General features: G+C 42.3%; 1 protein-coding gene across 2 annotated transcripts in view; it reads right to left on the bottom strand.

Annotated features, from left to right (window-relative positions):
* LOC147108715 (zinc finger protein 704-like) overlaps nt 1-25,005 on the bottom strand; it is a 128,913-nt gene that overhangs the window by 14,491 nt on the left and 89,417 nt on the right. For both annotated transcript variants that reach the window (XM_086005461.1, XM_086005460.1), the window contains exons 3-6: nt 20,098-20,207; nt 12,551-12,789; nt 7,720-7,820; nt 1,262-1,523 (exon numbers count right to left, since the gene is read on the bottom strand). In XM_086005461.1, coding sequence (XP_085861587.1) covers nt 1,262-1,523; nt 7,720-7,820; nt 12,551-12,789; nt 20,098-20,207 — 712 coding nt within the window. The remainder of the gene's footprint in view (nt 1-1,261; nt 1,524-7,719; nt 7,821-12,550; nt 12,790-20,097; nt 20,208-25,005) is intronic.

Raw genomic sequence — 25,005 nt, 5'->3', positions numbered from 1 at the left:
CTCTCACCACTGAAAACAGATAATCTAGTCACTTCTCATTTGTTCTTTGTGGGTCTTTACTGTGTGCAAATTGGCTGCCACGCTTGCTTACATAACAGAGATTACGGGCTGGATTTTGCCTGCGCTCAGAGGGCGGGTTTGGAGGCGGGTCAAAGGTTAAAATCGTTTTGATTGACGGCGGGTTCCGATTCCGCCGTTAACCTGCCTCCAAACAATTTTCCCAAGTGTCGGGTCCCGATTTGCACATGGACCCGACACCTAGCGGCAGGAAGAGGATTAATGGCAATTACTTGCCTATTAACAGGTAGTTGCTAGTAGTTGACAGGCTCTTTTTGAATTTTGCCGCTTTGAAATTTGCTTGGGTTTCCTGACGTCCGGACATCATGCCAGGTAAGTGTGGCGTGTTGTGAGTCGGCTGTAATGTTTCTGGATTGATGACAGCTGCAGAAGTGGTGTGAAGGATCCAATGTTGCACTGGTGAGTCTCAGAGGTAAGAAAATGTTGGGAAATGCATTTTTAATACATTTACACATTTCTTTAGGTTACAAGTTTTGAAATCCATGTCCAGTGCCACCTCATTGGGAGAACCTCTCTCACCAGTGACAGATCGCTTCTGTCACCTCACCTGCAGCTGCCATCTATTCCAGCCTATGGAGGGAGTCATTGGAGAGCCTGGGTGCAAGAGGTCACCTTTGTACAGTGCTTGTCAGTGTTTGTAGCACCTCAATGCTGTGAAACACTGAGAAATCAGCAGTCAAAAAAAAAAATTTGTGCGTGGTTCCTTTAAGAAAACCGGCAGATGACGCATCATCAAATGACGTCATCTGATCGGCTTCCTCTCAATTGGCTGGCAAGCCCGCAGGGCAGGCTTAACAAGGTCAATCAACGTAAAATCACGTCTGTGGTCCGGATGCAGTTGGAGGAGAGACTGGAAGCCGGAAACCACCTGACCTGCACCCAACCCGCTTCCATTGAAAAAATTGCGGCCTACATTTCTAAAATGGATGTGAAGTGCTTTGGGATGTCCTGAGGACATGAAAAGATGCTATATAAAAGCAAGTTTGTTCTTTCTTAAGCTTTAATAATGTTTGTTGAAATAAAGGTTTTAGTAAATTAGAAATGATCCATTGAAAACCAAGCCAATATTGTGTCTGATATTTTAAACAAAGCCCACCTGTACTAAAAGAATGGCTTTAGAGTCTGTAGCTTTGACAATTGAGTGGCACATCAAATGGGGATGTAAAAATATTTGCTAACTTACCTGATAAGCATGGTCAGTGCGTACATGATACAGATTAGTTGGTGCAGACCGGCTCAAAGGGGTCACTAACTTCTCCTCGCTCTTCACTGAAGCTGGATCTGAACATCCAGAATCCACAGGAGGAAAAACTGGTGGCATTGTAGTAGTTGGAGACATTGGTGTAAGGCTACTCAAACCGTCTGTTAATGAATCTACATCCACATCAATCTCAGAGTAGTAGAAGTCTTCTTCACCGTCACGGTGATCAGAGTCACCATTATGCCTGTAACATATGACATATGTATGGTCACTTACAGATTTTGCAGCATGCTTTCTGCCACCTACCGATGCAGTTTTTCAATTATCTCAAAACACTTCTGCTGAGTTTCTTGCTCCGTTGACGAGTTTCAAACGATTGTTTATAAAAACACTCCACCTTGCTGCACAGATTTGTAGTTTCTGTTCTCCATCCCGTTTATTCTTTCTGTTACGAGAAACTAGGGTTTTAGTTTACTTCTCCATTACTTTTCTCCACCCCTACCTCTAGCCGTACACTCAGCTTGCACTCTGTTTGTCGGAGTCTGGATTGTTGTATGTTCCTCCTCACTTGCTCTACCTTCTCTGGCAATGCCCTCACCCAGCCTGGCCTCCTCTCTATAAATCCCTCCTTCCTTGCTTCATGTCTCTCCATCTTCAAATACCTCCTGAAAACCTTGCCTTTAGTCACCACCCCAGCTTTTCTGTTTGGTATCTCATTTCCCCTCCCCCCACCTAGCAGCTCCCCTCCCCCCACCTAGCATCTTGTAAAGCACATTGGGACATTTTGATATATTAAAGGTTCTATCAATAAAAAAACAAATTTACTAACTTTTACTTATGCTAAAGTTGGCTGTAACAGAATACTTTGCTCATTTTGGTTTATTTACCTGATAAGCATGGTTAGTGCATTCATGTTACAAATTAGTTTGTGTAGACTGGCTCAGAAGTGACCAAGAACATAAGAAATAGGAGCAGGAGTAGGCTATTTGGCCCTTCGAACCTGCTCCACCATTCAATAAGATCATGGCTGATCTTCTACTTTCCTGCACTATCCCCATATCCCTCGATTCCCTTAATATCCAAAATTCTATCGATCTCTGTCTTGAATATACTCAATAACTGAGCCTCCACAGCCCTCTGGAGGTAGAGAATTTCAAAGATTCACCACCCTGAGTGAAGAAATTTCTCCTCATCTCAGTCCTAAATGGCTGACCCCTTATTCTGAGACTGTGACCTCTGGTTCTAGACTCCCCAGCCAGGGGAAACATCCTCCCTGCATCTACCCTGTCAAGTCCTGTAAGAATTTTGTATGTTTCTAATGCGATCAACTCTCATTCTTCTAAATTCTAGAGAATATAGGCCTAGTCTACTCAATCTCTCTTCAAAAGGACAATTCCCCCGTCCCAGGAATCAGTCTGGTGAACCTTCCCTGGCAAGTATATCCTTCCTTAGGTAAGGAGACCAAAACTGTACACAACACTCCAGGTGTGGTCTCACCAGGGCCCTATATAATTGCAGTAAGACGTCTTTACTCTTCTACTCAAATCCTCTTGTAATAAAGGCCAACATACCATTTGCTTTCCTAATTGCTTGCTGTACCTGCATGTTAACTTTCAGTGATTCGTGTACAAGGACACCCAGGTCCCTCTGAACACCAACATTTCCCAATCTCTCTCTATTTAAAAAATACTCTGCTTTTCTATTTTTCCTACCAAAGTGGATAACTTCACATTTCTCCACATTATATTCCATTTGCCATGTTCTTGCCCACTCACTTAGCCTGTCTATATACCCTTGAAGCCTCCTTGCATCCTCCTCACAACTTACATTACCACCCAGCTTTGTATCAGCAGCAAACTTGGATATATTACATTTGGTCCCCTCATCCAAATCATTGATATAGATTGTGAATAGCTGAGGCCCAAGCACTGATCCTTGCGGTACCCCACGAGATACAGGCTGCCAACCCGAAAATGACCTGTTTAATCCTACTCTCTATTTTCTGTCTGTTAACCAATCCTCAGTCCATGCTAGTATATTACCCCAATCCCATGAGCCCTAATTTTGTTTAATAACCTCTTGTGTGGCACCTTATTGAATGCCTTCTGAAAATCCAAATACACTACATCCACTGGTTCCCCCTTATCTATTCTGCTCGTTACAAACTCAAAAAACTCTAACAGATTCGTTAAACATGATTTCCCTTTCATAAATCTGTGTTGACTCTGCCCAATCCTATTATTATTTTCTAAGTGCCCTGTTACCACATCCTTAATAATAGATTCTAGCATTTCCCCTACTACTGATGTCAGGCTAACTGGTCTGTAGTTCCCCGTTGTTATCTCTCCCCCTCCTTCCATAAATAGTGGGGTTACATTTGCTACCTTCCAATCCGCGGGAACCATTCTGGAATCTATGGAATTTTGACAACCAATGCATTCACTATCTCTATAGCCACCTCTTTCAAAACTCTAGGATGTAGGCCAGCAGGTCCAGGGGATTTATCGGCTTTCAGTCCCATTAATTTCTCCAGTACTATTTTTTTTTACTAAAACTAATTTCTTTCAGTTCCTCATTCTCACTAGACCCTTGGTTCTCCACTATTTCCGGGAAGTTTTTTTGCGTCTTCTTCCGTGAAGACAGACACAAAGTATTTGTTTAATTTCTCTGCTATTTCCTTATTCCCCATTATAATTTCTCCTGTCTCAACCTGTAAAGGACCCACATTTACTTTTGCTAATCTTTTCCTTTTTACATACCTATACCTGGTGCTGATGTTTAATATACACATGAAATTAAGGTACTTACGTTGTGTCTAAAAAATTTTTTTTAAATACTTTATAAAACCCAACACTGCAACATTACCTTTAAACTTTGCTGACAATGTACTTGGAAACACAGTAGAAATACTAATAATGTTAAGGAGTCATTAAAGCAGCAGTGGCTACAATTATTATTGTTTGAGGATGTTAAAGCTGCAGAATTGTCTCTCCAGATCTTGCACCAACTGCATCTAAATTTTAGCCAAAGCTGGCCTCAGCTCTCACCTCCAAATTTTTTTGCTCTCAATGCAGGGAGAGTGAAGTAGAAACAGGAATGTCTGTCGTTCAGTAGACATTCCTTTCCCCCACAATAGTGCAATTGCACCAAGACTTCAATGAAGTGGGGAACAGTAAACACACCTCTCTCCATCGAGTCATGCATTATATTGATGATAATTTATTACAATATTTTTAGCAAATCTCCCCTCCCCTCCCATATTATTTCCTTTCCTTCCAACTATTTTTTTTACATAATGGTGATCTTCTAGAATCACAGAAATTTACAGCACAAAAGGAGGCCATTTCGACCATCATGTCTCAGCTGGCTCTCTAAAAGAGCTTCCCCATTTCCCCACACCCGTTGAAATTTATCCAAACCCCTGTAACTGTTTTATCAACTTGTTCTCTCACTTTTAAAGATTTGTGTATCCGAACCCCTAATTCTCTGCTCCTCTACTCCTTTTACAGTTTCAGTAATGCCAACTCTCGTGATTTAATCGCAAGACACGCAATTTTGAAGGAAAATCCACCCCAACTCGCGATTCAACAGCAAAAACTCACGATTTTTGTTCTGCTGTCTTCATCTTTGCCACGCCTCCTGTGATTGGCTGCTGCTGGGACACGTGTGTTCTGAAACGGGGGATCGGCCAGTTTGGTTTCTTCTGTCAGTGGTCTCCCACGAGTTGGTTTTGCCATCATAAGTCTCCTCTGCTCCCCTGTGTATTTGAGACTATTGGAATAGTCTCAGATACAAAGACTGTGCATGCGCACTGTTGGACTCCATTTGCAACGCGTGTTGGGCGAATTTACTGGCTCGAGGAGGTTATCTCAGCAAGTTTTTTTTGATGATCATTGAAACCTGAGGCCGGGTGGGAAAATCACTGTCTCCCTTTACTCATTCCGTCAAGTTCCTGGTGCCATTTTCAGAGCTTGAGGGCCCGGCTGTTTTAAAGCCCTAGTATCTGCTCCTCTGACCGGGATCTGTCTCCTCCTGGGATCGGGATATTTTATTCTATTCTGGGGAGGGCAACTGGGAGGGAGGGGACAGACCGGTCCAAAGTTACTAAATTTGCGGAGAGTCGCATTCAGAGTTGGGGGTTCATCAGTGGTGGAGAAATTGATGGCAACTGGATTGTTTTCGTTTTCGCCGGGAACGGCAGTCTTCAGGAGGATGGGCGGGGAAGAGAGTGTCAGTATCGGCGGCCTTGGGTTCCGGGTCTTCTCGCAAGCGGCAGCCGACGGCTGTTCCGACTCCTCACAGTGCAGCGAACAGGACCAGACTGGCACTATCTACACCAGTAAATGAGGTTCTTGGCTTACTGTACATCTTAAATTCACCTTTGTGGCTTTAGGTTGCTACTTTAGTTCTTGTGGTGACCCTTCAAAAAAGATCTGGGCTCTCGCGTTTTTGTATTTAATTATCAGGCACATCTATGGTGTAGTGAATCTAAGCCTTTGGAATGAAATGTGTCCAGATAGAGCAGATGCGCAAGTCCTCGATGTAGTACCTAGACTCTTACGCCTAGGGCCCTGGGACGGGGAGACATCAGATTCCGGGTCAAGCTTGGATGGGCTGGGTCAGTCACTGGGGGTCTCTGAAGGGGACAGAATTGGGCAGGAGGTGGAGATCAGAGTGTATTGGTGTGTGGGGGATGTGTGTGTGGCGGGGTGGGGGTGTGGTGTGTGTGGGGGGGGGGTGGCGGCGGGGAGGGTGTGAGCAATCCAGTTTGTCTTCATGCATACTGCAAAATGATAGGTCTGAGTTGTGCTATGATTCCGCAATACTGGGTTCCTATTACTAGAAGCCTTTTTTTTTTAAATTGAGCTGCAGCAGGAGAGCTTCACGTCAGTAATTGGTTAGCGACGGCCAGATGCGCTTCCTGTCCGGGAGCAAAGGTCAGCGAGGGGTCGGAAAAAATTGCAACTCATGATTTCTTAACAAATCTCATGATTTTTAAGAGTTTGTCTCAGGATTTACAAGACGGTGGGGTTGGCATTACTGCAGTTTTACCATTTAGTTTACATATTCTCTCATTTTTCCTCCCAAAATACATCACCTAACATTTCTTTGCATTAAATTTCACTGGACATCTCTCTCCCTCATCACAACCTGTTAACCATACTCTCTATTTTTGAGTCATCTGCAAAGTTTGATATTGTACCCTCTATTCCCAAGTCCAGATCATTATATATTTTGAGAAGAGCAATGGACCGAACACGGAGCCCTGGAGATACCAATGCTTAAATTTTCCATCCAAAAAACATCCATTAAATCACCACTCTCTTTCTGGCTCTAAACCAACTCATTATCCTGCCACAATCCCGTTAAACACAAAATGCTCCTCGCCCCAGGTCACTGCCCAATCAGCTTCTCTCAAGGTTATTGCCATTCACCATGCTCATTCCATCCGAGGTAGGGATGATCAGCACAGTAAATTTTTAAAAAAATTCAGTATTAGTAGGTCATGTGATACTATCAACAGCATATGAATGGAAAATTAGCTGCGTAATATTTAAAAATGCGAGTAAATTGTGATTTCACTTGTACGTAAACTTTAAATTGCCTAAAGTTGACTGTTAATTTTCCTTTACTCCATGGGTGGCAGACTTTCTACTTTTCTGGAAAGTACAAGAATTCTCAAATATGAGGGCACATTCATAGCATCACAGAAATTTCAGTATAAAAGACCATTTACCTGACCCATCTGAATAAGCTCCACGTCAGAGTTTACATTTAACCTTAGTATTAACTGAAAACAGGGTGTGCAGATTGCCATGTCACAACTGATGGTGTTGTCAAAATGGATGTGAAAAGCTACAAGAAGTAATCTTAATAACTAAACAGCGGATTGAGGTTCCGTACTCACTGTTACCTATGTATTAATACAGAGTACTGTAACTAATGGAGGATACTTTATTTGGTCAAAAAAACGTTATGCTCCCTGATCAAGGATGCAAAACAGTTTTCAGTAACTGGACGACTGGAGAGTAGGACCATAAGATCGCACTCCTATTAACGGCCCAGGATGTCACTGGTCCCAACAACGTGATAAGTTTCAACTGAAGAACTCTGCATCAAATACCTTAAAAGGTGAAAAGAAGTGTACCATTACTGTACAGTCTTTGAACGTGGAAGCCATTAGGTAACTTACTAATTCAAACCTATATGTCTCAAACTGCACTCAATTTGAAATTGAATTAACGATTCAGGAATGCATCAAATGACAGGTCAAGTCTGCTTGAGAAGAATATTTCTACATAAATGCTGAGCAGAAGATTGAAAATGGTGTGGTATTTTACCGATTTGTTAATACTTCAATTTTTATAAATGGAAAAAAAAGGTAGTTGTTTTAATGATAACATAGCCTCTCAATTTAAATGCCTGAGTTTCAGACCTACCCCAAATGGAGTGTGCGAACGTGTTTCTGTATCCCTGACGATGTACTTAGAACTTTTCCACAATTCTTCCACAAACATTTAAACATGACCTTCATGGAGTTCTGCAAGAGTGGAACAGATGGAACAAAGTGAAGAAATTTTATATACTAAATCCTAGTCAACACCATAAAGGAAAATTCAGTGAGGCTGTACTCCCAGCACAAAGCCTCACTAGCAGCAAGTGCAGCTTGGAGATAGAATCAGGGTTATAGTTTTATAGCTTTGTGCTAGGAGTAGTGGTCAGGGTTATAGTTTTATAGCTTTGTGCTAGGAGTAGAGCCTCACTGTTCGGCCTTTTAAGAACAGAAAAAGGTTATTAAACCCAATCAGGCCTGTCCCTGTTTCATAGACAAATTCCACCTATCCACTTTGCCATTATAGCAAGAATTTTCCTCGCTGTTGTAATTGTTGGCAGAAATGCAGGATAATCCGTATTATACAGCATCAGCTTGATTTAAGTATTTTCAGTGGGTTCCCAACAGTATTATCTGCACTTGAGAAATTACCATGGGGTGGGGGGGGAGGGAAGAAAGAGAAGAAAATGGCTGCCACTGGACGTTTTCAACATCTGCTACATCTCAATGGGCCAGCCAGCATCCTCAAATTAAATCAAGAAGTCTCCAATCTTTGGAAATTCCTGTGGTATTGCAAGAACATTTTTGTCTTTTGTCTCTGCTGTGCTGGTTAAAACTCACTTGCATTTGCAGTCCGGACACCCATTTGATACAGGTGGTACTCATATCCAGCATTGCTGAGGCGGTAATGGTGAAAAATGGGGCTCATGACATTACCACCTAATTTAAATATGCCCACCTGCAAGTTTTGGGAGAAAAGGGAGGGGAATTTGGCCAGTATGGATCAATGTCCCATTTTCTGCCTCAAATATAGCATCAAACTCGAGGAAAAACCTGCCTCACTCCTCAATCCCTTCTCTCCCCAAACAAATGCAATCAGCTGTTGAACACAACATGGCTTGTTCTTGTAGCTGGAAACAAGTCACTGTTCTGCTCAACTTTTACTCCCCTGATGAGCACCATTCCCACACTCCACTGAAATTATGAGCATGGGTTTAACACTACAGCATCCCATGGTTCAACTTGTTGCAACACAACCATACCCTGGAGAGGGTGCAGCCTCTAACGAGGTCAAAACTTTATGAATTTGCATAGTAGCAAGGAAGAACACTGCTTTGTTAGGATATAGTAGACGTTGCCCTCAGGGAACCATATATAATTCTGCCCTGGTGCAGGATAGCTTTACTTGTGCCCTCGGGAACTACTGAGTACACACAAGGAAAGATTCCTAGTTTGGTCATATATAGAAGTACAGGAAAAGGATTGATACTCCACCATCTCCATATAAACAATTGATCCATTTGAAGGGTTTATTACTTCTTGGACACAAACCAATGCAAGTAACTGAAAAGAGTTTCTAAAATCTATGCTTTAGATTCATCAAAATTTGGGAAATAAACACAACTTGTCTATTCAAAAATTGTGAAAGGGGAATTTCACTTTGTACCACTTTACCTGCTGACAGTTTCTAACTAGTTCTTAATTGGGAGCAGGTCCACAGCATAAGGCTCTCCAGAATTTCCTAATTGCCTGTCTCTCGCAAAGGGACAAGTAGTGTGCGAAAATGGAAAATTAATGTGCAGGGGAAGAAGTACTCTTCTGAAGCTGTAGTTAAAGGTGCAGTTTGAGTAGTGTAAAAGAGAGGGTTACCCTACTCCTAACTCAGCCTGCATCGGACCCAAGAAAACTGCATGACAACACCGCGCACAAAGAGCAGAAATGTGCCCACTGCCCAACACACCAATCTTGCTTGAAGATAAAAATTCACAAAAATTATAGAACATCTTCGCAATTTTAATATAATCAGTTTGTCTCCTACGTGTGTGGTTTCCACTAATTGAATAAAAAGCAAGACTTGTATAACCTGAGTCTTGACAATCCCAGCTTTTTCCTTCCAATGCACCACATTCCAAGCTTGAGACACTAATGTTTAAGATTCTTGATCTACAGTGTTTTAACCACATGCATGTAAAATGAGCTGAATACATACTTAAATAAATAGCAATAATTGCAAAAATGAGGAGCAATTAGACCTTCCCACTTCAGTGAAGTATTAATCTAGTCTAGGAAAGAGCAATAGAAGTCCCCTCCCATTGTCAACAAAAGAAAATAGCTGCAGGGAGTTTTAGTGAATATGAAAGACAGCAAAAAAAACACAAACGCAGAAGTGATCAAGCCTGTTCAACAGCAGAAGGCTCTTTTGTGGTTGAAGCAGAGATTATATTGCTGGGGCAATTTCAGGGTACCAGCCATGTCACAACCCTCAAATTAGATTTTGAGTGAAGATATAAAAAACACACACAAAAGAAATGACTAACACATATATGCACAGAGATAATTAAGACCAGCATGAGAGCTTTATTAAGGGACTTAATGATGCATGTTAAAAAGTCTGTGCTATAAAACTACATTGCAATTTCTGCTTTCTTTTATTAACCAGTTGCCAGTCACATTTTTCCAGTCACTGCAGAATTGTGTGGATGGTTTGGGGAGATGAAAATATCAGTTACGTAGGGGAGAAAAAAGGCTGAATTTCTGCTAATCTGCATTTAAATTTCCCCAAAATAAAACTTAAATGGTTATAGAATAACTTCTCTATTAAATACCTTGCTAAAAATGAATCTAATTTTAATTGCATTTCATGGACACATTTAGGTATACTGGCTTCCTTTAAAGTAGGTGTACAGTATTTATGGGACACTCAAACCATCATGCAAGCCAGGGCTTTCTTACATGTATGAAAGAGGAATGAAAGTTTTGGTAACATCCTACTACACTGTAGTTCAAAAATGGGGGGAAAAAATAGTTTGACTAAATGTGTTGGTCTGTAACATGTTGCAATTTCAATGTAGTTGCATTTACACACCCAGCATATTTTTTCAGAAGGTGTTCACTTGCTAGAAAATTTTCAGGTAGGCCGCATCTCTGGAGAAGAATACTCTGAAAACATTCCAACAATGTCACCATGTAGGGTGCCAAGAACAAACAGCCTGCAGCTGATGCTACGTCCCAAACTTAAGCGCTTTGATAGCATAATTGTTTGTTATTTAATATTCTTTGCAGATGGGTTAAGTGGTTATTTGTTTATGGTATCATAAATTTTATCATTTTTTCAGTTTCCTAACTATGTACAAACATACTTCATTCTTCTATGAACTTTCTTGCAAGACAATTTACCAGATGGTTCTGTCCAATAAAGCGATTTGTTAGTATAAAGTCCGATTCGGTTTCTAAATCCACACCACCGTAGTTAAAAAGTGAATCTAAGAACTAAAGCTTCAAAATTAACAAATGATGCAATGTTTTAAAAACTTCATTGCAAATTGCAACACTAGGCCAAATAGTTTTGTAGAAAAACAGTATTACTGCGTGCAATAATTGTGGACTTCACCAACTGAAGCACTTCAATCTGAGATCAATCAGTGGCTTATCTCCAAATGAACATCATTGTCTAAAGCCTTTCTTACCTTTCTGATTCACTGAAAGAAAGGTGTATCCCCTCAGCTCTACTCATCCCAAATACAGCTGATGTGGGGACAACATTTAGAAATTTTGCACAAAAGCATGTCATGATGCAAGTTTCAGGTGATATTCTCCTTCTTCTCGTTGCTGCACAATATCCAGATCAACCCAACCTCACCGACCTCATCTGCAAATCCCGCCATAGCTTCACTCCACCCTAGCTCTGCAACTTCCCCCAGCACTACATCTCAGCACGCACACCCCACTGTTTGGTGTTTGTACTACGATGCATCCGTCATTCCTTTTCCACCAATCGTGCTCCACCATCAATGGCACAGCCTTCAGCTATCACAGCCCTGTACGATTGAATTCTTTCTCTAAACCTCTCAGACTTGCTTCATTACCTACCTCTAACCTCAACCTTCTGTCACTCCCCATTCCAATTTTTTCCACAGATGCTCCTCTATTTTCAATTATTCCCCCCTCTCGTGAAGCACCTTGGGGCGTTTTGCTATATTTAAGATTCCATACAATTGTAAACTGTTACTCAAGTGTAACTGCAGGGAGATAACAAAAACTACCATGTCCATTTTACCAAATTTTATGTACTACACCAATTGCTAAATCCTTCAGAGGAATGACAAAATGTGTGAAGAAATTCAAAATAGCTGTAATGACCGTTTATCGCAGGTGGAAATACGTTTTATGCATTGTGTGCAGCATTGTATTCTTGCATCACAACAGATTCTTCACAAAATACATTGAGCACCACAAAATGACGTCTTGCACCACTACAGAAGAAATGTTTAAATTAGTGCTCATGCACCAACAATAAAATATGTCCCATGTCATTGGTCTATTACTCCTAATCAGAGCTCTTATGCCTTACATGGTTGCTTACTTCATAGACTGATCAGAATAAGAGCAAGGAGACCATTTTAGTGAAGATAGGGAAAAATTCGGTTGGGTGAAAGAAGAATCCTGTCCAGTAGTTTTAGGGCAGGCACAAAACACATCCAGGGTTGCAAGGCCAATTATTAGGAGAGCGTGAGAAAAAGGAAAAATAAGAAGTTTAAAAAAACAAAGCTTAGTGGTTGCAAATTTTCATACTACGTCAATTAGCAAAACCAGCATGGACGATGAGTCAGTTGGGTAAAAGCTAAACACTACATTGGTATAGCAATTTATAGAGCAATTAAGTAGTTTGTTACAAAATAAAAACACTGAGCTGGTCTGGACCTGAAATAAAATCTAACCTTTCTTTTCCTGGGAGTTGGTTCTTCAAACAGGAAGTGAGATGCCTCTGGTTCATCAATGCCATCATCTGATTGTCCAGATAATGGGAACGGTTTGGAGCCGTCGGCTGGCAATGGTGGCGATGGCGTGGATGGGTTGGAGTGGTCACTTGGAATGTCCCAACTCCAATTACCACTGGTAGTGCTGCTGCCATAGCTGGCAGACAAAGCTGGCCCCTCCTTTGACACTTTACAGTTATCTAGAAAGCAAAGAATCAGTCTACTAAAACAAGTACAGAGACCAACATAAATAGCGATATATACAAATAATATATATATAAATAAGTAAGTGATTTCAAAATGTATACGCAATACTGATTAGGCTGGCTGGCATCAGAAAATAAATGCTTTGAAAGAAATGAAATTTCTCTATTTTCCTTCCCATAAGGTGTATAGCAGCCAAGGTGGACAAACTACCTCCTCCCAGAGTTCTCTCCAATGCTGCTTTTCAGTAGGCCTCTAGGAGAGCTGTACAGCAGCAAATCAAAGATAAATGCTCCTATAATCTCCCCTTCCCCATGTAGGAATTCGCCAGAGAAGGCATGCAGCAGGGATTGGAAATTCAGTGGGGTGGGGATTGGAATGTCACCCTACCCATAATGTCATACAATAATAGGTCAGCAAACCACTTGGGGTTATTTGTTTTTAGTATTGATGATGTCTACTTAAAAGGACTATTCCATAGTTGGTTCAACTGCAGATCATCTGTTAGAATAGGTGTTGGTAATAGACATTATTGCTAAACCAAACTAATGGTTGCTGAGAAAGTAAACTGCAAGAATAATTTAATAATAAACTTTGCAGGATATTTTTAAAATCTGACTGGATTGTAGATGGGAGGTACAGTATTAGATTGACGAACAGGGAACGTGCAGTCTGGGACTGTAAAGGTGGGTAGATGTAGTACTGGATTATGGAATGAATGAGGGAAGAATAGTACTGGATTCCAGAATGGGAAGATGTAGTATTAGATTGTGGAATGGAGGAAGGTGTAGTTTACACAGTTAAAAAGGTAGATCGGAAAAATTGTTCTGTAAGTTTTAAAGGAAGAAAGGGAGAGGTATATTTCCTGACTGGTGCTGCTTTGTATGAACTCTTTAACATGTTTGTCTGAAACTGCTCTGTGCACTTTAACTACAAGTCTTAACCTGGTTATTTTAATTGGGTTAGCACCACTGGCGCATAGAAGAATTTAGTAGAAGCACGTTAAATTATTCATAAGCGAATAGCTTGGGTTAGAAAATATATCCTATAGTACGTTACCCCATTTCCTTCCACTTAAACTTGGATTTTGCATTTAAATTTTCTTCATTTTAGCAAACAGATTATTTTAAGACAAGACTTAAGTAATAAAATCCTGAAATGTCTGCTTTTGTTGTCACAATTCTATCAATCTTATTACACTGTTTGTTGTCAAACTGCCTAGTACTGTTTTGCAGATAGTTAACAGCAAATATTTTGGACAGAGCAGTACAGGTCAAAGCAATGCCATATTAAAGATCATCATGGAAATTTTCATCACTGGGGAATTTTTAGATAAAAATAAACTCCTGAAACTGTATGAATGTTTCAACAACAATGAAAAAAATAAAAAAACAAGATAATTCAGTCAGCTGGTCAAATTAACTTTCAGTCTTAAACTTCTGGAGAGGTCATCCAGTTGTTTAAAACACTGCAACAAGCAATGTGTTTGTGTTGCGAGAGAAAGGGAAAGAAAAAGTAAAAGCCAACTCTGGCCAAATTCAAGAATTTGAAATAACATTTTTGGACCTCTGGAAAACTTTATAAAACAAAGTTGCTTTAACATTTTGATTGCCTTTTCTTCTTGAACACATTCTCCACCCCTCCCCCCATTCTTTTTAAACAAGATTCTTCAGTAACAACTTCCAGCAACAAAGGTTTTGTCTAAGAATCTCAGCTAGCAACAAAATTCCTAATACTGTGGCTGGTATTTGTTTCAAAATCCCAAATAAAAGGGTGTTCCTGCACTGCACACTTCTCAAAAATGAGATGCCTTTTTAAAAAAAAAAGGAAATTTAAAAAATACATTGGGGAAACTTCCTGTTTGGGCACCAGTCGGCAATGTGACCGTGGTGCCAGTCATGAATCTTATCATGACTCATGAAGTAATGCTGGTGGCGCCGTCCAAGGAGTATAAATACTCGGGCGTGAGCCCAGCTTGCTCAGGATGTTTCTGTAACCAGGAACTAGTGATGTAACTAGAAATCTCATGGTTTTGAAACAGTTGATTAAAGCCTTGTTTTATACTCAGTGCTCAGTAGTCTTTTTACATCAATTTAATCAACTGTGTATCGGCTCCACGCTCTGAGTAATTTCGGGAACAGCCAGCTACGACTTCAACTGTAGAAGGGAACTCCAACGTAGTAATCAATCCATCATGGACAAACTACTCAGACCCGCCCATCTTGACCTGGACCCGAATTCACCTACAACTGCTAAAGGTATGGAAACACTGGTATCGTACCTTCAGCAACTTCCTCAGGGTGTGTGGTGAGAATATTCCTGATAAATTAGAGATACTTGCCAATTATGTATCTTCTCATGTGCTTGACTATAATCGAAGACTGTGTAGACTATGACTCCGCTATCCTAATATTACAGCAACTATATGTTAAGGTCCCAAACTAAATTTTTGCTTGGCATCTACTGGCTACTACACAACAACCTGGGGAATCACTTGACGAATTCCTTCAAAAACTTCGCAGGCTCAGCAAGGATTGTAATCTTAAAGCAGTCACAGCTGAGCAGTACCAGAAGGAGCTAATTCGTGATTCTTTTATTAACAGAATTACGTCTCCCTTCATACGCCAGCGTCTGTTGGAGAATAAAACCCTTGAGTTACAGGCTGCCTATGACCAGGCATGTTCCCTGGACTTAGCAAAGAGGAATGCAGATACCTATCTTTTACCACGTGCACGGGCTGCTGCTATCACTTTTAATGACTCCTTCGATAGGTCTCGGGTGGAAGCCCTCACTGAGGATGGCTCTAACCTAGCGCATGACAACCCTACCCTAGAAGCCTTCACTGATGATGACCCTGCCCTAGCGGCATCTTGGCAATCTGGAAGGAAGTGTTTCTTCTGTGGAGGTGCATTCCACTATAGGAAATTTTGTCCTGCTCGTAACGCAACCTGCAATCATTGCAGTAAGAAAGGTCACTTTTCTAAGGTATACCGGTCGAGAGCCCCGGTTAGTTTTGCAGCTGCTATCTATAAAACTGCTCCTCCCCCAAGAGACACTACTAAGATTACAGCTGCAATCTATAAAACTGCTCCTCCCCCAAGAACCACGACTAAGGTTACAGCTGTCAGGGGTAAAACTGCCCCTCCTCCCATCACAGCTGTTTTTCCCCCAAAGTCTGTCCCATGCAGCCACGAAGGTTTCGGTAAATGGACACATTTTGAGTGCACTAATTGACTCATGCAGCTCTGACAGCTTCATTAGTGAGCGGGCTGTCAGTAAGTTAAAACTGCGTATTTACCCCTTGGACAGGGAAATTGCAATGGCTCCGACGACACTGACCACCAACTCTTCCGGCTTTTGTCTTGTTGACCTTATTCTCAATGGCCGCACTTATTTCTCCTCCCGGCTCGGGGTGCTCAAAAACCTATGCAGTGATGTTTCTGGAAATCCTGTCCCAGGAGCACAACACAAAAGACTCACTTTCGAGTTTGGAGGGTCAAAGCCGGAGCTTACTATTTCCAAAGTACCGTTTTGTGCGCTTTTGGCGGCTTCGCTCGACGAGCCCTCCTTGTTTGCCAATCTTTCCCCCCCCCCCCCCCCCCCCCCGATGTAAGCCCACTAAATCATGACGTTTCAGCCAAAATTATCGATCCTTTATCGAGGCAGAGATCTCTCGCCTTCTAGCTGACAGTATCATTGAGCCATGTTCATCTTCCTGGCGGGCTCAAGTAGTCATTGTTAAAAATCCTCTGAAGCAACACAAGAAACGTCTTTGCATCGATTACTCGCAAACTATTAACCAGTATACCGACCTGGATGCCTACCCACTATCACGCATCGATGACATGGTCAATAACCTTGCCAACTACAAGGTATTTTCAACTTTTGATTTAAAGAGCGCATACCATCAAGTACCGTTAAAGGACTCTGACAAAAAGTATACGGCCGAGGCCAAATGGTCGGCTTTATCAGTTTTGTCGCCTTCCATTTGGGGTCACCAATGGGGTGGCCGTCTTTCAACGGGCAATGGATAGCCTAGTCAAACAGGAGAACTTAACGGACACTTTTCCATATCTGGATAATATCACCATTGCTGGTCATGACCAGAAGGAGCATGATGCCAACCTCCAGAATTTTTTTGACGTTCCCCATCGTCGCAACTTAACCTTAAATGAGTCCAAATCTGTGAAATCCGTACCATCAGTCAACATCCTTGGCTACTGGGTGGGCAACGGTGTCATCAAACCGGATCTGGAGCGACTTCGTCCGCTTCAGGAGCTCTTTCCCCCTACGAGTCTCGGCTCTCTTCATCGGGCACTCGGCATGTTTGCCTATTATGCGAAGTGGATACCCCACTTCTCTGACAAGATCCAGCCCCTGCTTCATGCAAAGTCATTTCCGTTGGAGGCAATGGCTATTTCAGCTTTCAACCTCCTCAAGCGACAACTGGAAAAAGCCAAGCTTCGTTCCATCGATGAAAATCTTCCTTTCGTGGTCGAGTGCGATGCATCGGATGTGGCGATCTCTGCTACCTTGAATCAATGTGGTCGACCCGTTGCATTTCTGTCCAGAACTTTGCAGGGTAGCGAGCTCCATTATCCTCCTGTCGAGAAGGAGGCTACGGCCATCATCGAAGCAGTACGTAAATGGAGTCATTTTCTCGCTTATAACCGATCAGCGATCTGTGGCCTTTATGCTGGATAACCGGAAACGCACTAAGATTAAGAATAACAAAATACAACTCTGGAGGATGGAGTTGGCCGCCTTTGGCTACACCATACATTATCTACCCGGCAAAGAGAATGTGGCCCCGGATACCCTCACGCGTGCATTCTGCTCTTCTATGTCAACTTCGACTCTTGCGGACCTTCACACTGACTTATGCCATCTTGGCGTTACCTATATGTTGCACTTTGTGCGATCTAAAAAATCTCCCATTTTCTATGGAAGATGTGAAAAGAACTTGCTCCACCTGTAGAATCTGTGCAGAATTAAAACCGCAATTCTTCCGTCCATCGGATGGCTCGCTCATACACGCTATGCAGCGACTCAGCATTGACTTTAAAGGGCCATTGCCTTCCTCAACACGAAACACCTACTTACTTACTATGGTGGACGAATATTCACGCTTTTCCTTTGCTTTCCCCTGTCCCAATATGCTTACTTCCACAGTGATCACATGCCTCGATCAGGTCTTTTCCCTTTGCGGTACGGCCAATTTCATCCACTCTGATCGGGGTGCCTCCTTCATGTCAAGCGAACTCAAAAGTTATCTTTCCCAATGGGGAATCGCCACAAGCAAAACGACACAGTATCATCCCATCGGTAACGGACAGGTTGAGAGATACAACGCTATCATTTGGAACGCTGTACGTCTTGCACTGAGGTCACGCAACCTACCAGACCAGCAGTGGGAAACTATGCTCCCTGACGTGTTGCATTCCATCAGGTCTCTTCTTTCTACGTCCACCAATGTCACTCCTCACGAGCGATTCTTCAGGTTCCAGCGTCGCTCCACTCCTGGGCCGTCCCTACCGTCATGGTTGGCCGCTCCCCGCCCTGTGCTGCTCCGAAGATTCGTCCGATCTTCCAAAAACGATCCCCACGTCTACGAGGTGGAACTAATAGACGTTAATCCCACTTGCGTGCACGTGCAGTACCCTGATGGCCGGGAGTCCACCGTTTCACTCAGAGATCTGGCTACCTGTCCAACCAGTCCCACGGACTCAACTGGTAGAGGAACCCATGGTAATAATACCAACGCTCTGTGCTCCTTTGAAGATGACGCCCTACCTGGGTCATCAAGGGATCTGCCGGCTACTCCACAGGATCAACTCTGGGAGCCAAGCACTTCCCATGGGATGGCCACCCGAAGCCAGGATGCCGGTCAATCCCCGGCTACCAACCAAGATGACGCCAGCTCTGCGCCTGTGGGGACCCGCACCCGGAGTCACGATCTCCCGTCTTCCGCAGGTCGATCAAGGCAACACGGGCCCCGTCGATCTACCAGTATGGACCAAGCGACCAAGACACAGTCCGAGGAGATGTGCCTTCCAGCCACAAGCGAAGATCTAAAAGACTGCGCCTATTCATGGTCCGCCTAATCCACTATAAAGGAAGTCGTCGGACTTCCAAAACTTTCAGGCGGGAAGGATGTCATGAATCTTATCATGACTCATGAGGTAACACTGGGCGGCCAGCTGGTGGCGCCGTCCAAGGAGTATAAATACTCAGGCGTGGGCCCAGCTTGCTCAGGATGTTTCTGTAACCAGGAACTAGTGATGTAACTAGAAATCTCATGGTTTTAAAACAGTTGATTAAAGCCTTGTTTTATACTCAAACCAAGTGCTCAGTAGTCTTTTTACATCAGTGCCTGCCCAACACGGCATGTGGCGAGCTGCGAGCAGCAGATGGATGCCACCTTGCAACTTGTCAGGTTCCCGAGGCTCCTTCAGACTTCACAAAAATCTTAAAACCCCTTCCACAAAATTTAATTTTTGGAGAGGTCACTTTAATGATCGACAGCTAGGCCTCTCAATGCCTTGAGAAATATAACTGGCATGCGCTGTGCATGCTCCACCCACTTCTCTTTGAAAGTTGCAATCGGGGTCGAAAATAGGCATAGGATCTTGATTTGCACAACAAAACAATCTCTTAGTTGGTTTGGGCGGGGGTGTTGGGCACCTATTTAAAGGTTTGCCTGAAAGTTGATTCAAGTGGGCAATTGGATGCACAAGATCCAATTCAGATGAGAAATGGGCGACCACCAGTTGAAAGTCTCCCCCAATGATACAAAGATAGATACATGTATAACCTCCTTCTTTAGAATGCATTTGATGCTCTTTTGGAAAAGTATTAACTTATATACATTATAAAGTGCATCATTGATTGTTAGGACTGATGCTCAGAAGCTATTGGTCTCCCGATACTGGTTGTCTTCAAACAAATTTCACTATATTAGAGTAGAAATGCTAGTGTCACCCACATTTCGAGAACAAAAATAAACGAATTGTGTTTCTGCTAATGCTGCTCTGCAACTAGAAGACTTGGAGCATTGGTTAACTTCCTTCAGACTCTCCTCCTCTGTCTCCCGATGGGAAACATTTAGCTTCAGCAGAGGCTTTGTTCCTTGTGGTCCAGCTGAAATCAGGAATTCACTGCGAGAGGAATAGTGAGGACAAGAATGCATCTTACCACCACAAGCATATCAGTGGAACTATTTATTATAGAAACTATTTTACAATCTGTACAACAATAGACAATCCCTGACTGAGCATAAAGACGATCTAGGTTTAAAAACCTACCCAATATGTGTGTTCCTGAGGGTGGACTGCGCACCAGTGGGCTGGTGGAGAGACTGGTCAAAACTGCAGCTGCCATAACTTCATCCATGTCGGCTTCTTCTGAAGGCTTCCTGTAAGAATATGGATTATACTGTGAATGGCACGGTTTAAAACTATTACAAATTTGGGTTTGTCAAGCCTGCTTACAATGCGAACAGCAATGTCACTTTTCCTTTGGGCTTATTCTATTCACTGTGGGGAGGAGGTGCATTAAAACTCTTCTGCCATTTAAAAAAAAATTGTTGTCTTTAACGTATGGTCGTTCACTTAATATCATCCGCAGGCCTTTAAACAGACTATATGCAGGTCTGGGAACAAGTACACATTTTTGAAATCCACTGCCTTCACCAGGATGCTTTGTTGTATCTATGTTAATCTCACACCCTTACTGCATTATCCAGTGAGCTGAAATGCATTACACACACACACTGGCCCACTCCGACCCTATGGACTGCACAGATTGAGCACTCATGCATCCTCTAAAACTTTGATCACTGCACACATGCACGTACATACTTGCAGCATTATGTATACACCAGTGCGTGGACAGTGATGCTGAGTTTCAGAGAAAGCCAAAGTGCTCAACCTGTGTGAATTTGACCACAAATAATTCATACTGTCTTCTAGTCTAAGAGGTCACATTGATAGATGGATATAAAGCAGTGGTGCTAATGCAAGTCGTGGCGTAAATCATCAATGCCAGGTATTTTACCAGAGCAAACATTTCTCAACACTTGGGCTACTATCTCGAGTAGGCCTCTGTGTGGCAAACTGAGATTCAGCTGTTCTGATTTTTATGCTGTAATTACACATTAAACAAATTCACCGGCACACTGAGCTTTACAGGAATAACAATTACACCTTGGATTACAGAGATAAAGCACTAGGCAATCATTTCCTCTTGGAGAATGAATGCAAACTTAAACTGCACCTACGGTGAGAGTTAATAGCCAACAAAATTAACCCTCATTACACAGTGGCTGAACTCTTGTTTTGGTGGGATTGGATCATCAAGAACATCAAACTAAGTTTTAAACGTGTCAGATCAGAAAGGCCTGCCATAAGAAAAGTGGGCAAAGACTGACCTGGTCACACCAGCCAGGAGAACTTTGATCTTTCGACTTAGGGTAACTAATTGGTTGAAAGTGTGTCTCTTTGGGACCCAATATTCAGGCTGTGTTTTTGCAAACATTGCTCCCACCAAGAACCTCCAAAATCACTGAAAGGCTTGGGAAAGCACGGGCAAAAAGGCAAGCAAATGGTTTAAATGGGCTTTTTAAAAAGAAAAAAGGGTTAGATTGGATAGAACAAGGTACATTAAGGATGCAAAAGGGTCAAATAAAACTGAACAAGAGAAAAGGGAAAACGGAAGACATGGCAAGCAAAAATATGGTTTAAATTTGACAGTTTAAAAACATTTATAATGGTTTTAAGTGTTTATTTTGTGGTATAGGATTATTACTGTAATAAAGCTACTGTGACATTCGAGTAACTTTATTACTGTTAGGATCATGCTGTATGAGCTGATAACGTAAAATAATATATTTATGCCAGGGAGATAGGAAAAGTTCCCAGAGCCTGCCAGCAATCTGAGGGTTAAAAAATTCTTGACCATTTTCTGGAATATTTCCATTTGCATACTAAGCAAAAAAAACTCATCCAAGTAGAAGAAACACCATGAGCTGCTGGACAGATTCCCAAAATGAAGTTATCACAGATAAAACCCACATGGACTCAAACAGCATATATATTTCCCCATTCAATGTTATTCCATTTCATCTGAAGATTAATACCACTCTTTACAGATATATTTCTGGGCTATCGTGCCAAAAGAAGCGCTGTGCATTATGCTAGACACGTGCTTTACATGGTCTAACCTGAACTCTCGGGTTGCATTTACACCACACAGGTTTAGCAGCATTGTGAAGTGGTTTCCACTTTTCACAAACTAAACTTGTGTAGTGCAAATTCAGACTTAAGGTCCAACCTGACAACAGAGTGTAGTGAACATGCTTTGCTGTGGTGTCAGATTGGGCTTTGAACCTGGATTTAGGCTGCATTTACAATACAACTATGGTGTCTAGGTGGGACTGGACTCGCTTGGCCATTAAGATATGTTTTTAAAGACATAGGGCGCGATTTTTCCAGCACTGGGGAGGCGGGACTGCCGGGAAAATGACAGAATCTGGGCGTGGGTACCCATCCCGCCCCCGTGCCATCTTCCTAGGAGGCAGGTACCCGACCCGTGCCAGGTCCCGTCTCCTCGAGGAGGGAAGGGGATTAGTGCCAATTTTGGCTAATCCCTATTTTGAGCCCTAAAATGTGGGCTTCCTGACGGCTCCGAACCTCGTCAGCGAGGCGGGCCGTGGGTCTGCGGGGCTGAAATGTATGGTGTGCAGGTGAGTGATGAGTGCAAGAGTGGAGAGGTATGTGGAGTGCTGGCTGGCCGGTACAATTACTTGTTGAACATCTATTCAAACTTCCCCTCCCTCAGCTCAGCACCCAAGCTCTTGCGGTATAACCATGATCCTAACATTATGAGTTAGAAGTTGAGGCAGGATTAAAAAAGGTACAGTTAGCTTACCACATGGTTGCATGGATTGCCACTGACTTGTATTAACTATCGAGAAACTAGTGGTTAGCATGCTGTCGTGCTATTACATTTGGTAGAATGAAACCTCGTCTTGAGCTGTTTAGCTGATTGCAAATAAAAGGTAGATTAAAGTGAACAGTTAATTACTCACTCCATCCGCTGTCTCTGGGACAATATTATTCCAATTACAATACTATCTATTGGAAATCACATGCTGGAAGACAGTCAGATCATAAATCATCCCATCTCATCCTTTAGCTCTTCTGTACTCAAGTGATTCACTAGAATGATACTGGGGGGTCAAAGGGTTAAATTACGGGGACAGGTTGCATAAATATGGCTTGTTTTCCCTCATGAATAGGTGATTGAGGGGTGATCTAATCAAGGTCTAAAGACGGGTAAACAGAGTTGAGGTACAGATCAGTCATGATCTGATTGTGTTGGTGGAACAGGCTTGAGGGACTGAAATGGCTGACTCCTGTTCCTATATGATGCATGCCCACCAAAACTATCTGAAAACATGTGGGGTATTGGACTTGGATGCTACCAACTAAAGCTATAATTTTTAAAAAGCCACTAATTTATATATAAATTAGAAATAGCAGGGACAATGTAGAGGATTTCATTCATCGCTGGAATGCAGAATGTAATGCAAGACCCATGGAGGCAAAACCACAAATTATACAGTGAAACATAAAACCCAAACAAGTGCAGTTACAGGGGGTTGATTTTCCAAGTAAGTGCTGAAGGCGGGAAATCTTGTCCACCAGCAGCACTTAACAGAAAATCACAAGCATCGCACCCATGATTTTCCAATAGGCATCGACAGTGGGCGAGGTCCTGTCACCAAGGTGTACTTAGAAAATTATCCCCATAATGTGTTCACACACACTAAAGCATCAACGCTTAAACTGTAGAGTGAATCTGTAAATTCTCAACAGGAAGCTTGCAACGCTGCAGCATTTGTGTTGAGCTACAGACATTGATCACCCTCTTCTTGGCTAATTGAAAAAACTCTGGCGCCTGCAGAATAGAAAAATGATTTTCATCTGGAACTGCACCCTCACCCAATCATACATCTCGCAAAGTGTTATGAAACATCTGTTCTTTTTAAAAAAAATAGCAAACACTAACAGTAGTCAAAAGCTCTGATGAAGTACATCTTTTCAAGAAAGGAAAACATGAACCACGAGCCAAGGTTACAGTTACAGTCCAGCGGAAAAAGTATGTGATTGGGAGGGAAACTAACTGTTGCCATAGGTCACTGGAAATTCTGAGGAACATACCAGATGGCCACAAGACCAAAACAGATTCCCATTTAATAGGTTGAAAGTATGGAAATTGATAGCAGCTCACTTGTTATCAAGATACCAAGCGGTCCACTGCAGAAGGCCAATTTTTCCATCAGATACACAGAGTTGACCGATTTAAGCTGGAAGGTACTATTGGCAATACCAATAGAGGAACACTAGAGGAGTTCAGATAGAGAATTCTCACACAATCACCTCAAGCATTTACTACTGCCCACAGCAAGTGCTATTTATTAAAATCTTTCCCACAGTATCAAATCCTGCTGGCAGTGCTCCACAACATTATTTTTCCAGAGGACAGTACATGAAGAAAAGAACACAGGAGGTGGCTACAATGGGGGAGACATGTACAAGAAATGTGTACAGTATATTTGCTGATTTTTGCCAAAATTCTCCACTGACCGATAGTTTGGCAGTGCTAGAATGATTTATATTGGTCTATATTTTCAGTACTTTTACACTCGTTCCCAAATTTAAGGAGTCAGCACCATTACCTCCAGAGGAGCAGCCAGCCATCGTCTCTTAAGCTGGCTCACTATTTCTCTGGTTGAAACAATGGAGCAATATGACTGGCAGGAGCATTGGAATAGTTTTTTGGGGCAGTGTTAGGCAGAGGACTCCAAATTTCAGACTGAGCCCTAGCAATCCATGCCCTCAAAGAACAGATGGCTCAGTCCTATTTGTGCTAATATTTTTTATTCGCCGATTTCTCTTATTTGGGCCTTCAGCTTTGGAAAGGGTGTCCTTGACACGGTTACCCAATTAGTTTATAAATCCTAAATCAGACCAAGATCTGTTATCAACATCGAGATATATGCAAATTGTGGCAACACCGATTTAAATTTATATAGTTGACTCCCCGAGGATACATGGTATTCAGCTGTACAACCACAAAGACAAAAAGTTAGGTTGGCCTGGTGTAGGGGGAAGCATAACTCTGCATTTAATCAGGGCTATAATGGATTT

This window comes from Somniosus microcephalus, chromosome 13 (assembly GCF_052327205.1).
Source record: "Somniosus microcephalus isolate GS21.2 chromosome 13, FLI_Smic_1.0, whole genome shotgun sequence".
Classification (NCBI taxonomy): domain Eukaryota; kingdom Metazoa; phylum Chordata; class Chondrichthyes; order Squaliformes; family Somniosidae; genus Somniosus; species Somniosus microcephalus.
This window is presented reverse-complemented; position numbering and strand designations above follow the sequence as displayed.